At 37.7% G+C, this 16,491-nt stretch overlaps 1 protein-coding gene across 4 annotated transcripts in view; it reads left to right on the top strand.

The window, feature by feature from the left end:
- Positions 1 to 16,491, top strand: part of LOC106884155 (AP-2 complex subunit alpha-2) — a 160,463-nt gene that overhangs the window by 142,441 nt on the left and 1,531 nt on the right. Inside the window, exons 14-24 of one of the 4 annotated variants that reach the window (XM_089355604.1) lie at positions 1,045 to 1,142; positions 2,329 to 2,458; positions 5,459 to 5,560; positions 7,550 to 7,768; positions 8,653 to 8,843; positions 9,327 to 9,374; positions 10,929 to 11,098; positions 11,956 to 12,082; positions 13,693 to 13,809; positions 15,651 to 15,720; positions 15,856 to 15,990. In XM_089355604.1, coding sequence (XP_089211730.1) covers positions 1,045 to 1,142; positions 2,329 to 2,458; positions 5,459 to 5,560; positions 7,550 to 7,768; positions 8,653 to 8,843; positions 9,327 to 9,374; positions 10,929 to 11,098; positions 11,956 to 12,082; positions 13,693 to 13,809; positions 15,651 to 15,720; positions 15,856 to 15,990 — 1,407 coding nt within the window. The remainder of the gene's footprint in view (positions 1 to 1,044; positions 1,143 to 2,328; positions 2,459 to 5,458; positions 5,561 to 7,549; positions 7,769 to 8,652; positions 8,844 to 9,326; positions 9,375 to 10,928; positions 11,099 to 11,955; positions 12,083 to 13,692; positions 13,810 to 15,650; positions 15,721 to 15,855; positions 15,991 to 16,491) is intronic. The other 3 variants (XM_089355605.1, XM_089355606.1, XM_089355607.1) reach the window with 3 other exon arrangements.

A 16,491-nucleotide genomic window follows, 5' to 3' on the forward strand; every position in this document is an offset into this window, starting at 1 on the left:
TTATTTTGTATTTAGCTTGGTGCTTATTCTATCAATATCTATTGCTGAACTGCTAAGTTACAGGGATGTAAACAAACTGACAACAGTTGTCAAGTGATGGTGGGAGACAAACACAGAAACACATGCATAAATATATATACATGTATGTATAAATGATGGATTCTCTCGTCGAAGACTGCATATGAGTGTTCAGTTTTTTGCTGAATGCTCTGCACAAAGGATTTGTTTATAGGGATCAAATGCTTATGCTGTACATTAGCTCCCTCCCTTCATCAAATCAATGTTGCCTGATCAGGGGCACAAGTGTCCCATATGGGCTTCTTTCAGTTTCTTATTTCTTTATTGCCCATAAGGGGCTACACACAGAGGATACAAACAAGGACAGACAAACGGATTGAGTCGATTATATCGACCCCAGTGCGTAACTGATACTTAATTTATTGACCCCGAAAGGATGAAAGGCAAAGTCGACCTCGGCGGAATTTGAACTCGGGACGTAGCGGCAGACGAAATACCGTTAAGCCTTTCGCCCAGCGTGCTAATGTTTCTTATTTCTTTACTGCCCACAAGGGGCTACACACAGAGGGGACAAACAAGGACAGACAAACGGATTAAGTCGATTATATCGACCCCAGTGCGTAACTGGTACTTAATTTATTGACCCCGAAAGGATGAAAGGCAAAGTCGACCTCGGCGGAATTTGAACTCGGAACGTAGTGGCAAACGAAATACCATTAAGCATTTTGCCCGGCGGGCTAACGATTCTGCCAGCTCACCGCCTTCTTTCAGTTTCTGTCTACCAAATCCACTCACGAGGTTTCGGTCTTGTATGAAACCAGTCACTGGTGCAAAAAAAGGCTGTGGACCTCTTCCCTGGGTGACACCGTTTCTTCAACTTTTTCATGAATTAAAATAATGATTGTGATGTTTCTGCCATTGATAATAATGTTGAAGATTGCAAATGAAAACAACCCATTTGTTATATTTCAGTTCTGACTTACCGAACTGATGGTCTTTGATTGATTTTCTTCTCTTTCGTTGTAGGCTCTACAAGCTCCTGCCTGTCATGAAAACATGGTCAAAGTTGGAGGTTATATTCTGGGCGAGTTTGGCAACCTTATTGCTGGTGACCCAAGATCAAGGTAAACTACTTTTGCTGCCATCAGTCTCTGTTTCTCTGTTGACATTTTCAAATGAGAAGTTTTTAAGATTTTGCTAATGGACCCTCCTGTGGAGCAACCGGTTTTCTCTGCAATGAAAAATATGCCCTTTAAAATGACTTGCTTTGAAAGACCTTTTGGTTTGATCATTTGTTATTCATTATCTTTAGTTGGTTAATTTGTTGCATGCACACATGTGCGTGTAATTTTTTGTATATATATGTATATATATATATATATATATAATATATATAACTCAGAGTAACAGTTTTTTTGTTATATTTCTGCTGCTTTTAAATAAAGTATATATATATATATATATATATATATATATATATATATATATATATATATATATATCTGGTGTAGCCATCTGGTTTCACCAGTCCTCAGCCAAATCATCCAACCCATGCTAGCATGGAAAGCGGATGTTAAATGACGATGATGATGCAGGTTGGCTGTGTGGTTAAGAAGCTTGCTTCTCAACCTTGCAGTCTTGGGTTCAGCACCTTGGGCAAGTGTCTTCTATTATGAACCCAGACTGACCAAAGCCTTGTGAGTGAATTTGGTTGATTGAAACTGAAAGAAGCACTGTGTGTTTATGTGTGCATACATTGTCAGTAGAAAAGATTATTATTATTATTATCATTATTATTATCATCTCATAATAGAGTGGGAAGTGTTCAATATGTTAAATCTGTGAACTAGTTTTGATTCCCATTTTTAGTTGCCTTGGTAATTCCTTTGAGAAAAGAATACCAACCTGAGAAAAAGAGAGTAAATGAAACCATCACAATCCATGTTAATGAAATGAGATGATCAGGCACAGCTGTTTAGGCGCTGGTGATTTGGCCTGGCAGACTGGATATTCAGCTTATTTGGGCTGCAGTACTTTTTGATACTGGAGGCAAGCAAGCACACACACACACACACACACACACACACATGTATGGGGTCGATTTGTTCGACTAAAGGCGGTGCTCCAGCATGGCCGCAGTCCAAATGACTGAAGGAAATAAAGGAATTACCTTCTTTTTGACACTTCTGAATTGAGGTCTGATAAAGATTAAAGATTATTATGTTTCACTTAAACACCAATCTGTATTCTTCTTTGTGATATTTTCTGTTCTAATAAAAGTGAAATTTTGAATAATATTTACATTTTCAGTCCTATTGTTCAGTTTGAGTTACTCCATTCAAAATACCACTTATGTGGAGCAGCTACCAGAGGCTTGCTACTCTCAACTTATATTAAATTTGTTAATTTGTTTCCTGAGATTAAATCATCTATTCAAGAGGTATGTATAACTATCTTGTTTATAACGCAAATCATATTTTGGAAACAGATTTTGGTGTATCATGGGTGGGTCATTATGCCATTAATAAAGACACTCACTGGTTCTACTTCATTTCTTTATTTTTAATTTGTCAGTTGGTTAACCATTTAACCAATCGATTTGATTAATCATTCAGTCAATCACTCAATCACCTAGGTTTGCTTTCTCTCTCTCTCTCTCTCTCTCTCTCTCTCAGGAGAGGGAATTTCATTGATGAGGTCATGAATGGTGTGAAAAGGACTTTAAACTGACTGAGTGATTCACTGAATGGTTAATTAATTACTTGATTAAATAGTTACTTAATTAACTAATTAAATTTTAAAAGTGCAATAAAACCCATGTAAGTGTATGTTTATTATCAGCCTAATGACCCTCCCAACATGTAACAAAATCTGTTTCAATGCGCAATTTCACATCAAATATCTTGCAAAAAGCAAATTTTGAATCATTTTTAACCCTTTTGATACCAACTTGCCTGAGATCAGCCCAAGTTTTATGACATAAACAGACTGTTTTAAAGTGGTCTAAATCACAATCTTCCATCAAAATGTTATGCTAAATTGTGCTAGACTCCAGCATAATAACTGGAAAGTTATTTTATTAAATTCTTCATTATTTTAAAAATTAATTGAAACAAAGGCAGCATATGGTGCCATTTTATGTGCCACTGGCACGGAAGCCAGACAGCTGCTCTGGCAATTCTGGTGGCTTGATCAAATCTTTGTAATAAAGAAGATTTGATCTTTGTAATATGGAGGATTTTATTACAGCTGTTGTGAAGTGGTGGTTGGTGGAAAATGAAAATGTCTTTCTAGGGCTGGCTGTGTATGGAATTAATGGCACTCAGAAACAATTAACAGAAGCTTTTATTTACTGTACATAGTGTTGTCTGTGTTGGTCTTTGGATGAAAAACAACAGCGTTAACTCTTTAGCATTCAGATTGGTCTGGCAAAAGCAATGCTTATTTAATCACGTTTTGAATTAATCCTGCATTATCTCATAGCTTTGAAGTTTTGATGATATGATTGTGTGTTTTTAGAATGACATTGCATGGTCTGAACATAAAACAGGTAGAATGTTCTGGCTGGATTTGGCCGGTTTAAATGCTAAACGGTTAACATGCCAAAAGAAACATATTATTGGAATTTATGACAAACTAACCGGTCCCTACCAACCTGTGGCTGTGTTGCCACAACTGGAAAATAATCCTGATACATTCATGCTGGCAAATCTGTGCCATGAGAATGGAGATGTCAAGCAGCTGCCACTAAAAACCCATTTTTTTTATGGGGCTCATAAGAAAGATGTAGAAAATTGTATCACATGATAGCTTGATGCTGATTGGTCAGTTAATTGCCTAATCACATGAAACAACAGTGGTCCGGTCATGGTGTCTGCTATCTGGCGATTCAGCTTTGAATCTGCTACACATCCATGTGAATAATAAGAGAATTGATAGGTACCCCCAGCTGTCATATAACATGGCAGCATGTACCATGCCATCACACTTTGTAAATGGTGCCTTTAGATGTTGATGAGGATTTCTTGACAGTAATTTGATCTGCAGAAATACCAGAGCCAAATCTCTTTCAACAAAATTCCCACCATTCTTTCAAATAGAAACCAAATCAATCCTGTCCTAAATATTGTTCTTGACGACCACAAATGGTAATCAATGCTTTGGTTACCTTTAAATCATGGATCCATTCACGAATTAAAAGTCGCTCCCCAACAATAACAGTAATAACAGTCTGTCATAAGAGTGGTGTTAATGGTAAAGAATTATGTCTTTACTGCTCAATCAATACTTTGAGAGCCAGGATAATATTCCGTTTGCAACATCTGCAATATGGAATAAATAGAAAAATAAATAGAAAAAAAAATTAATAAATTATGTTTTCTTGATTCAACAGTCCTTACCATTATTAACCTCAATTTTATATATGGAACATATGGCTGTGTGGTTAAGAAGCTCACTTTGCAATGATGCAGGTTCAGTCCCACTGTGCAGCACTGTGAGTGCAAGTGTATTCTACTAAGGCCCTGGGCCAACCAGTATCTTGTGAGTGAATTTGGTCGACAGAAAGTGCGTGTGTGTGGGTGGGTGTTTCTTCCTGTACCACCACTTGACAACTAGTGTTGATATATATGATCCTTTAACTTAGCAGTTTGGCAAAAGAGGCTGATAGAATAAGTACCAGACTTGGAAAAATAAGTCCTCAAGTTGATTTGTTCAACTAAACCCTTCAAGGGAAGTGCTCCAGAATGGCCACAGTCCAATGACTGAGACGAGAAAAAGAAAATGAAATTTCATTTTCCTGATTCAAAAAACATATTTCTAAGATAATGGTTTCTTTGTGCCATTAAACCTAATTTTTATGCCTTGAACATGTTTTGATATTTTTATTTAACATATGTTGTGTGAAGAGAGTGCAATTATGAATACACGGGGCTGAAATGGCATTCCTCCAAAGGGTCTCTGGAGTAACATTACACTGCAGGATGCCGTAGTTGAGAGATCAGGGAATCTCTCCAGGTCAAGTCACTTCTATTTCTCATTGAGAGGTCACGGCTCTGGTACAACAGATATGTGATTAGAATGTCTCTGGAAAGAATTGCAAAATGGATTCAAGCTGAACCAACTGGCAGGAGGCCTAGGGGCAGACCAAGAATAAGATGGTTGGAAAATATCCATAGTCTCTGTTGGTCATGCTTGAGAAACCAGCTGGAAAGTATAATGACAGTTACTTCTGATTAGACCCTGTGGAGGTATGTTAGAACTCTGTATCCCATGACCCTCCCCAGGAATAGTGAGTGGAGAAGATAGATGGATAGAAGGAAGGACTATACATTGTTTTACTAAGAAATTTTTTATGTTTTCTAAATAGAAATTTGTTTTTAATGGCAATATTTTTCAGTTTAATATTTATTGTTTTGTGTTTTTCCCCTTTTTTTTGCAGGTCCTTAAAAGTGGTAACAACTTAAAAAATCCAGATGTAGAAATCCAGCAACGTTCAATGGAATATTTACAGCTCAGTACTGTGGCCACTGCTGATGTCTTGGTGAGAACAATTAACAATGTTTTTACATGCTTCAGAGGGGAAACTGGGTCAATAAGATTATTAAACTGGATTAAATCAAACATCTTCTTTAATTCGGAGTCTTTAAATCTTATTTTTAACTTCCAAAAATTAAAGCTGTGCCGGTGGCATGTTAAAAGCACCATCCGAATGTGGCCGATGCCAGCGCTGCCTTGACTGGCTTCTGTGCTGGTGGCACGTAAAAATCACCAACCAATTGTGGTCGTTGCCAGCCCCCTTTGGCACGTAAAAAGCACCCACTACACTCTTGGAGTGGTTGGTGTTAGGAAGGGCATCCAGCTGTAGAAACACTGCCAATCAGACTGGAGCCTGGTGCAGCCTCCTAGCTTCCCAGACCCCAGTCGAAGGATCCAACCCATGCTAGCATGGAAAACACGTTAAACAATGATGATGATGATGAGTTGGTTATCATAGATCAGTATTTTATACTCTAATCTCTTAACTTGAGAACTGGCTGTCCTCATAACTTGAAAAAGACTCTGAAACATATTGCTTCTTCTGGCCGTAATCATAGCCTTTACTTTCTAACTTTTAATTGTAATTTTAAGAAAAAAGATGCAAGAATACATGAAATTGTTAATGATGTTAGAAGGGTGAAATTATTACTTTCTGGAGGATGAAGTTCAATTATGGACATATCTGAGAACTCATATTAACAACAGTAATAGTTTGTGATTTTCTTTTATGGGCACGAGGCCTCAGAACAAGGGGGAAGGGGTTAGTCAATTTACTTGACTATATCAGTGCTCAACTGGTACTTATTTTATTGACTCCTAAGAGGGTGAAGGGTAAAGTAGACCTTGGTGGAATTTGAGCTCAGAATGTAATGAGATGGAAGAAATACTTGAAACATTTTGTTTGGTGTGCTAATGAGTCTGCCAGCTTGCCACTTTTTACAATGATGATAATCATCATCATCATCATCATCGTTTAACGTCCGCTTTCCATGCTAGCATGGGTTGGACGATTTGACTGGGGACTGGTGAAACCGGATGGCAACACCAGGCTCCAGTCTGATTTGGCAGAGTTTCTACAGCTGGATGCCCTTCCTAACGCCAACCACTCAGAGAGTGTAGTGGGTGCTTTTACGTGTCACCCGCACGAAAACGGCCACGCTCGAAATGGTGTCTTTTATGTGCCACCCGCACAAGCCAGTCCAGGGGCACTGGCAACGATCTCGCTCGAAAATCCTACAGGAGCCAGTCAGGCGGTACTGGCAACGGCCACGCTCAAAATGGTGCATCTCATGTGCCACCCGCACAAGAACCAGTCCAGGGGCACTGGCAACGATCTTACTTGGCTTGCCGGGTCTTCTCACGCACAGCCCATTTCCAAAGGTCTCGGTCCGTAGTCATCGCCTCGGTGAGGCCCAATGTACGAAGGTCTTGCCTCACCACCTCAGCCCAGGTCTTCCTGGGCCTACCTCTTCCACGGGTTCCCTCAACTGTTAGGGTGTGGCACTTTTTCACGCAGCTATCCTCCTCCATTCTCACCACATGTCCATACCAGCGCAATCGTCTCTCTTGCACACCACAACTGATGCTTCTAATGTTCAGCTTTTCTCTCAAGATACTTACACTCTGACGGGTATTCACATTGACATTACACATCCAACGGAGCATACTGGCTTCATTCCTTGCGAGCTTACGTATGTCCTCAGCAGTTACAGCCCATAAATAATAATAATAATGATGATAATTATATTTACAAATAGTCTTAACTCTTTATTTCTAATTGCTTTTCTACTTATCATATTGGTGATATGATTAGCACTGATATTCATATATTTATTAATAATTCGTTAAGTGTTAATTTTAGTGTTCAAATTATATGCTTCATTTACAAAAAAAAAATTACTATATGTAATTAACAAGTTTAATTACACAGTTTTAAAGGGTTTACTTCTATATTTCTCATTTTAACTAAGTGTATTGTTTTATTATCAAAAAGGCTACTGTTTTGGAAGAAATGCCTCCATTCCCGGAACGTGAGTCTTCGATTTTGGCTAAACTGAAGAAAAAGAAGCCATCAAGTGTGCCCGAAACAGCAGAAATAAAGGAACATAAACATATACCTCAGGCCCAGATCAGCAACAATTTGGAACATGCTAGCTCACCTCCATCATCACAGGTCTGTTTTGAAAAATTTGCAATCTCTTCACCATTTCCGGTAATTGATATTCTTTGCAGTTGTTATAAAAATGGTGAGATAAAAGTGTTCGCTGTGAAAAGAAATCCCACACAAACTGCTTCAGATAAAAACTTCACCATAGATGATAATAATAATAATAATAATAATAATAATAATAATAATAAAAAGAATTTAATAGATATACATAGTTATATTCGTGCATTCTCGATATTGCTTGCTTTCTGATTCATATTTCCAATCCAGTCTCAAACTGTGAAGAGATAATTACCTCCCTTTTATATAAAAGGTCATCCACAGACCACCAGGTGTGTGTCTTAACGAAAGACAATCACTTAAAAAAAAAGTGGGAGTCGTTTAGAAATGTATTAGAAAGAAAGAAAATACTTGTGCATTATTTAATAATTTGTAAAATTTAATGAAAAGCAATCTTTCAAATGTAGAAAATAATATTCTTGAGTCAACTTTTGCAAAACTTCTTTGTAAAATATTTCTGAATCTTTCCACTAATTTCTTCTAAGTTGGATTTTGTTTTGGAGATTTTAAAGTTTTACTTCTTAAAATATCCTTTGTTTACGATGGATTGTTATAGAGTCTTTTGTTGTTTCACAGGGCAACTTTAAATCAAGGGTAAGTGGAAGCACTACCACCCTCCCTCCATGCATTATCTTGGATTAGATCCCAGTGTAGCTCCTTCAAAACTACTTCAGATGTAGACATTATTTTCAAGTGTTTTCTAGAACTTCACAAATTTCATCTGCATTAATGGTTTCCCTTTGTGCATCTGTGTGTGTAGATGGATTCATTGAATCTCTAATAATACAGAAGTGATGTCATTTCTTTCAAATTCTGCTACTCTTAATTCAAGGTGTTTTTTTTTTTTTTTTACCTTTTTCCCATTTCAGCATTCCACTCCTAGCAACACAGGTGTCTCTATAGATCTTCTCGGGCTGGGATCTTCTACACCTTCCACTACAAATAAGCTAACATCAGCAAGTGGTCTGCTGGTTGATGTTTTTGCTGATAATTACCCCACTGCATCAAACGGCTTAGAATCATCCGGACTAACGTTGGGAGCAGATGAAAGTTTTAAAAAGTACGTATTTCTATTTGTTATTCTTTTATTTGTTTCAGTCATTTGACTGCGGCCATCCTGGAGCATTACCTTTTAGTCGCACAAATCAACCCTAGGACTTATTCTTTGTAAGCCTAATACTTATTCATCGGTCTTTTTTGCTGAACCGCTAAGTTACAGGGACGTAAACACACCAGCATCAGTTGTCAAGAGATGGTGGGGAACAAACACACACACACATACATATACAACGGGCTTCTTTCAGTTTCTAGCTACCAAATCCACTCACAGGGCTTTGGTCAGCCCAAGCCTATAGTAGAAGACACTTGCTCAAGGATCACACAGTGGAACTGAACCTGGAACCATGTGGTTGGTAAGCAAGCTACTTACCACACAGCCACTAGTGAAATGTTTGTTTGTTTTTTTATTCCATTTTGAAATAATAATGATATTGTAGTTTTGTAATCTTTCTCAAAATATCTCTGTGAAATATATTGGTTGCAGGCATGGCCAAATGGTTCTGGGTTCAGCCTCACTGTGTGGCACCTTTGGGTAAGTGGGTCTTCCATTATAACTTGTGAACGAATTTGGTAAACACAAATTCTGTTTGTGTTTGTCTTCCTCTGCACTGCTTGTCGACTGGTGCTGGTTTGTTTATATTCCTGTAACTTAGCAGTCTGACAAAAATATCTGAGTAGAAGATAAACCATAATGCTATGTTACATTTAGAATGATACATTTTTATAGTGAACCACATGCAAAAAGGCAGACTGCATGGAGGTAAGATGTAAGACCTGTAATATTGCATGTTAGTGAGACTGGGGTCTGTCAAATGGGAATACATGGCAGAAACTGGGGACGAATGCAACATGATGCAGTGAATGTATGATGTTCACCTCCATGAAAGATGGCATGGCTGTGTGGTGAGAAGTTTGCTTCCCAACAACATGGTTCTGGGTTCAATCCCACTGTGTGGCACCTTGGGCAAATGTCTTCTATAGCCTTGGGCTGACCAAAGCCTTGTGAATGGATTTGGTCGATAGAAGCTGAAAGAAGCCCGTTGTATATATGTGTATGTATATGTGTGTGTCTGTGTTTCTCCCCTACCCATTGCTTGACAACCTGTGCTGGTGTGTTTATGTCCCCATAATTTAATGGTTTGACAAAATACCAGGCTTTAAAAAAAGTACTGTGGCTTGATTTATTCAACTAAGATTCTTCAAGATGGTGCCCCAACATGGTCACAGCCTAATGACTGGAACAAGTAAAAGATACAAGATAAAATGCATTGAGGGACTGACTGACCATTAGATACGTCAATTAATCCATCCCCTTTTCAAATGCTTGTAGAGTTTTGGAGTTCTTTTCCTTGCTCCAAAAGACTTTTGTTGATTTTACATTCTGTTTCTATGTTTGGGTTTTTCTCCTCTAATTTGGTAAAACCCAAGGATATGATAGAAGATACTTGCCCAAGGTATCACACAGCAGAATTGAACCCAGAACCTCATTGTGACGTGACTTTCTTAACCACTCAGCCATCATCATCATCATCCATCATCGTTTAACGTCTGTTTTCCATGCTGGCATGGGTTGGATGGTTTGACTGAGGTCTGGGAAGCCAGAAGGCTGCACCAGGCTCCAATCTGATCTAGCAGTGTTTCTACAGCTGGATGCCCTTCCTAACGCCAACCACTCCGAGAGTGTAGCAGATGCTTTTTACATGCCACCGGAGCTGCCAGAGGAGCTGGCATCAACCACAATTGGATGGTACTTTTTACGTGCCACCGGCATAGAAGCCACTCAAGGCGGTACTGGCATTGGCCATGTTCGGATGGTGCTTTTTACGTGCTACTAGCATGGGGCTCACAACTACAAATTCCATTTGATTTGATTTTGATGTTGATATACTTGACTCGGCATTGGCCATCATTATGGTATTATTTGTCTATTTGCTAATTTATTTCAAAATATCAATTTTGTGTTTTTAAATATCTATTTTACAGTTTGTATAAAAATTATTTCATATCATTTCAAAAAAAAGAAAAAAAACACAATGTGTATTGACTCAACTGAATGTCTTTATTTCTTTCTTTTTATTCTTTGCAGATTTATCTGTAAAAACAATGGTGTGCTTTTTGAAAATGACCTTTTGCAAATTGGAGTTAAATCTGAATACAGATGCAACTTGTGCCGATTAGGAATGTTTTACGGAAACAAAACATCATTCCATTTCACAGGTTTCTCCGTTGATATAGAATGTTCAGATAGAATTAGCAGTCATATCCTTTTATTGGCATAAAACCGTATTTTGATGGCGTAAAAGATGTACAGACATAGTGCATATTCAGGAGAAGACGTTTTTAGTGCTTTAACCCTTTCATCATCATCATCATCATCATCGTCGTCATCATCATCGTCATCGTCATCGTCATCATCATCATCATCGTCATCGTCATCGTCATCGTCATCGTCATCGTCATCGTCATCATCATCGTCATCATCAAATGTCCTCCTCCCGTGTTGACATGGGTTGGATGATTTGACAGGAGCTGGCAAGCTGGTTGAGCTGCACCAGGTTCCAGTTTTCTGTTTTGGTATGGTTTCTGCACTTGGATGCCCTTCCTAACATCAACCACTTTGCAGAGTTTACTGGGTGCTTTTCACGTTGCCCCGACATCGGTTCTTTTTACATGGCACCAGCATGGCTGCTTTTTATGTGGCACTAGCACGGGTGCTTTTCACATGGCACCAGCCATGGGTGTTTTATACGTGGCATCATCACAGGTGCTTTATATGTGCCACCATCATATTTCTGTTGATATACTCTGCATTTGTTTCAAATAATTTTGAAAAGAATTAAGAATTTAAGAAAATAACCCTTTTATTAGGATGGTGTTTGGAGCATAAATCAACATGAAATTTTGATTTACAGAATATAATAATGGCCCAACTTTGCATATTGGGTGATTCCTTGAGACAGTTTTTGGAGGGTGACAAAAGTACATCTTATGTGCCATCAAATACTGTAACTTGTTTTAACAAGTGATTTTAAAAAATTTCCTTGAACTCTGTGTTTTTTGGCATCTTGTCTGTTTGTCTTTTTCAATTGTTGGTGTATTTCCTTAACCTGCAGTACAGTTGAATATACAACCAAAACCTGTTGGAACTGTAATAGAAGGTGGGGCTCAGGTCCAGCAGATATTCAACATAGAATGTGTTGAAGAGTTTACTGAATCACCAATTGTTCACATAAAATTCATGTAAGTGTTAACTCAACTCACTTCAGAACCCTTCAAACGGTAAAATGACAGCTTACAATAGTTGATGGTATCTGAAGTGAATTTAATTTTAATGAGGGAAGTTCTTGTTGTGTATTGGGAGGGTCATTATGCCAATAATAAACACTGGTTCAACTTCACCTTTTTAGTTTTAATTCGTCAATTGGTTAACTATTTAACCAAGTAATTCATTGATTGTTTAGTCAATCAATCAATCAATCAATCAGCTAGGTTTGACAATGTCCCTTTTGTCACCATTCATGATTTCATCAATACTATGCCCTCTTTCCACTGCAGATCTACTTCAGGTCACAGGAGAGACCTGCTTGATTGATGAAACAATTAATCAAATCATTGATTGGTTAAATGCTTAATTAGTTCACTAATAATAATAATAATAATAATAATAGTGTTGAAACATCAAGAGGCTTCATCCTCAAGGCCTGCAAGCATTATTGTCAAATGGTTAATACTAAATAATTACTGGTTAAAATGTATAAAAATAATTTAGTTACTTAATTATTCCACTGTTAAAGCAAATATTTTATCACTAACATAAGACAATGAATATTTAACTTAATAATGAATATATGGTATCCTGCATACTAGGTTCAAGTCCTGTTCAGATCAACTTTTGCTTTTTAGTTTCCATGGTTGATTAAAAAGGGTACCAATTGTCCTGGACATGACTTCAGACTGCATCCTGTAGAGGGGCCCTGGTTTCAAAGTTCCAGGGTTTTGGGGAGTATGGAACCACTTCTTAGACACTGTTGTCCCCAGATCTACTCTGACCTGGAGTAGAATCACTTGCCAGGCTCCCAGATATGGGTTAATTAGTATGTCATGGAATTATCTTCAGAAGAAGATTCCTGACAGCCACCCCAAAAGACCCTAGGCAGATGAGGCCACTGAGCTCTTTAACAACTCATCTAAGAGAAGATAACTCCATACAAATCTTGCATCCTGTTAACTAGTGGGCTTGTTGAACTTGTATCAGACTTTTGTACATAATTCTATGTACTGTATATGCACCTTTGATGAGTTGTAGTGCACCTGAGCACTATACACAATAATTTCATCATCATCATCATCATCATTATTATTATTTTAATACGAGTTTGCAGGTTGAAAGAGTGAGACCAGCTCTGCTCACAAATCTTACCCACTATAATAATATTCATTACACAGGTTGGTCAACAAACCAAGACACCGTTGCACTTTCTTCATAAATCCAGTAGTGATAGGGAAAGGGGTAACAGGGACATGTAGAAAATGCCACTTGAAATCATCAGCTTTGACCCTGCACACAGGTAGCCATAGGGTGATGGTCATTTTCCACAGACTTGGGGACAGATGTGGGTTTCAAACAACAATACAAGTATACTAGGAACACTCTACAGTCATGCCTTTCTGAACCCTCCTTCATCATGGCAACAAGAGGGTCCAGTTATAATTTTCGTTCATTTACTCTCCATCTACAAATTCCTGGCCTTAAGGCATTATTATAAATGACATTACCAATATGATCACTATGAAAATGTCCAAAACAATTCTTCCTGACTATAATACCATTTCCTACTTCTCTGTTTCAGGTATAGTGGTGCTCAACAGAAAATCAGTTTAAAGTTACCTGTTACTCTAAACAAATTTATTGAATCAGTTGAAATGAATACCGAAGTATTCTTCGCTCGATGGAAAGCACTCAATAAGTGAGTAAACTATAAATTGATAAAGCAGAAAATTTTGTTCTGTTGTCTAACATAGGCTTTGTCTTTCTACAACATCATCATCGTTTAACGCCCGTTTTCCATGCTAGCATGGGTTGGACGCAATCTGATCTGCCAAGGTTTCTACAGCTGGATGCCCTTCCTAACGCCAACCACTCTGTGACTAGTGGGTGCTTTCTATGTGCCACTGGCATTGGGGTCAGTCAGGCGGATCTGGCATTGACCCCATTCGGATGGTGTTTATTATGATTTTTATGCCAGGGGACACTGGCATCAACCATGTTCGAATGATGCATTTCACATGCCACCAGAATGGGAGCCATGAAAGATAAAGGGAAAATACAGTATAATTTTGTTGTTGTCTGCCTTTAACATTTCTAAAATTGACGATTCTCTGTAGGGGATTCGCTAGAGAAATTGCTCTACATAGTACTGTATTTTACTCTCAAGGTCTTCCACTGTGACTCATCTTCCAAGTTAAATTCTCCAGGTTTAAATTTTGCAAACCGCCTTTGAACAGTTGATTCACCTACAGCATCATCACCATAAACTTCGCAAATGTATTTGCAAGTCTTTGCAATATTTTCTCCTTTTAAAAAAGAAAAGCATTACAATGTGACTATGAAACTTTTGGTTCTCCATTTCAAATGTCTATAAAGGGAAACTGGAATGAAAGATAAATCTATTTTTAGTCAGGAACAAAGAAGAGATGAACTACCACTTCAAGCAACGATTTTGCCAGCTTACCTAATAATAATAATGATAATAATACATTACACTTTGACTGCTTCAACTGAATATCTGGTAAAAAAAATCAGAATGCAGGTCGGAGTATGTCCACATAGAATTCTCATGAAACTCCTTATTGTAAAATATTGTATTCACTGTTACCAAAGGGAACTTGGTAAACTGAATGTTCAGTGGTGTAGCCACTGGGGCAGCCTTTGGATCTCCCCCACAAAAGTGTTGCCCAGGGCAGATCCCCACCCTCTACTACACTTCTGAGAACATGCTGCTGCTACTGCTACAACTGTATTGCACTTATCCACTGCCTGCTCTCCAGAATTTTTCTAATTTCTATTTCAGTCTCTCTCCCTCACTAAAATACTTATTCCTACAAATCATAAACATTGACCCCTAAACCGTTGCTAATAAAAGTAAATGGAGGCAATTTGGATCTTTTTTAAAACGGGGGCCACATTTTTCATTAACAAAACACTTTGAAACTTGGAACACTGGTAGAATGTGTCATATAAAACATCTTTTTCTCTTAGTCTTCTTAAAAAAAAAAGAAATCCATAAATTATTCTATGTTAAAGTTGTCGTATTTCTGTAATTTCAACCAATCACTGACGTCCATTCAGCCGATATACATTAAGTGCCGACTACATAAACAAACGATTCTGAAACAATTAACCCTAACCCTAACCTTAGGGTTAGGGTTAGGGTTAAAGCAAATTTAAAATGAAAAAAGCAAATAAAACGAAGGTATGGAGATTAAATACGCTTTACATCGCTTAATCAGCCAAGGAGTAAATGTAAACAACTGAATACTTGTCAGTGATTGGTTGAAATTATCGAAATAAGACAATTTTTTACATGAAATAAATTCGAATACAAAAATATTTTTCTGTTCTATAACACAAAATAGATAAGTATACGAAGTTTGAAAGTCTTTCGGTACCAAAAACACTACGTAAAACATTAATGATAAATGTGGCTTCCGTTTTAAAAAAGATCCGGCAATTTTAATTGATTATTTAATTAATTATCAATATCAATTTGAAGGATTTCATTTTTGTGTTGTTCTTTATCTCTTATAGTCCCCAGCAAGAATCCCAGAAGATATTCCAGGCTCAGAATCAAATGGATGCAGAACAATCAAAGGCCAAGGTCAGGATCCTGTTGAATTCTTATATTTAATCACAAAAGAATTAATTAGAAAACATGTTAAGTGTATGATCCATTATGTTAATCAATTTGTATCGATTTTTCTAATTAGATTTTCTTCTTTTCTAAACATTTCAGATTCTTGGCTTCAACTTGAGTGTTTTAGAAGGCATTGATCCTAATAAAGATAACTTTGTGTCAGCTGGTATCTTACACACCAAATCCCAGCAGATTGGTTGTTTAGTACGATTAGAACCCAACTTACAAGCTCAGGTATGAAAGGTTTATCACTACACTTATCATCATCATCATCATTTACTGTCTGTCTTCCTTGCTGGCATGGGTTGGATGGTTTGACAGGAGCTGGAAAGCCAGAAGACTGCACCTGGCACATATCATCATCTGTTTTGGCAAGGTTTCTAAAGCTGGACACTCTTCCTAATGCCAACCACTTTACTGTGTGTACTGTGGCACCTGCACTGGTACTTTTTATGTGGCACCAGTATGGGTGCTTTTTACGTGGCACCAGCATGTGTGCTTTTTATACAACAAGGAATCACTTGTTTGATCGACCAGATTCTTTGCTCTTTGAATGTGTGTATGAGTGGCTGACTATTCCGGAACCACTTATAATTCTCTGACAGAATATCCATGACACAGTGTTTGATAAAGCTGCTACATCTTGGAACTAGAAACATAATCCATCCTGTGGGCTTCTGTACAGTCTTTGTCTTCCGAGTTTCACTAACAAGGTTTCAGTTGCCCTGAGGCAGA

Source organism: Octopus bimaculoides, chromosome 7 (assembly GCF_046866305.1).
Source record: "Octopus bimaculoides isolate indiv1 chromosome 7, ASM4686630v1, whole genome shotgun sequence".
Taxonomy (NCBI): domain Eukaryota; kingdom Metazoa; phylum Mollusca; class Cephalopoda; order Octopoda; family Octopodidae; genus Octopus; species Octopus bimaculoides.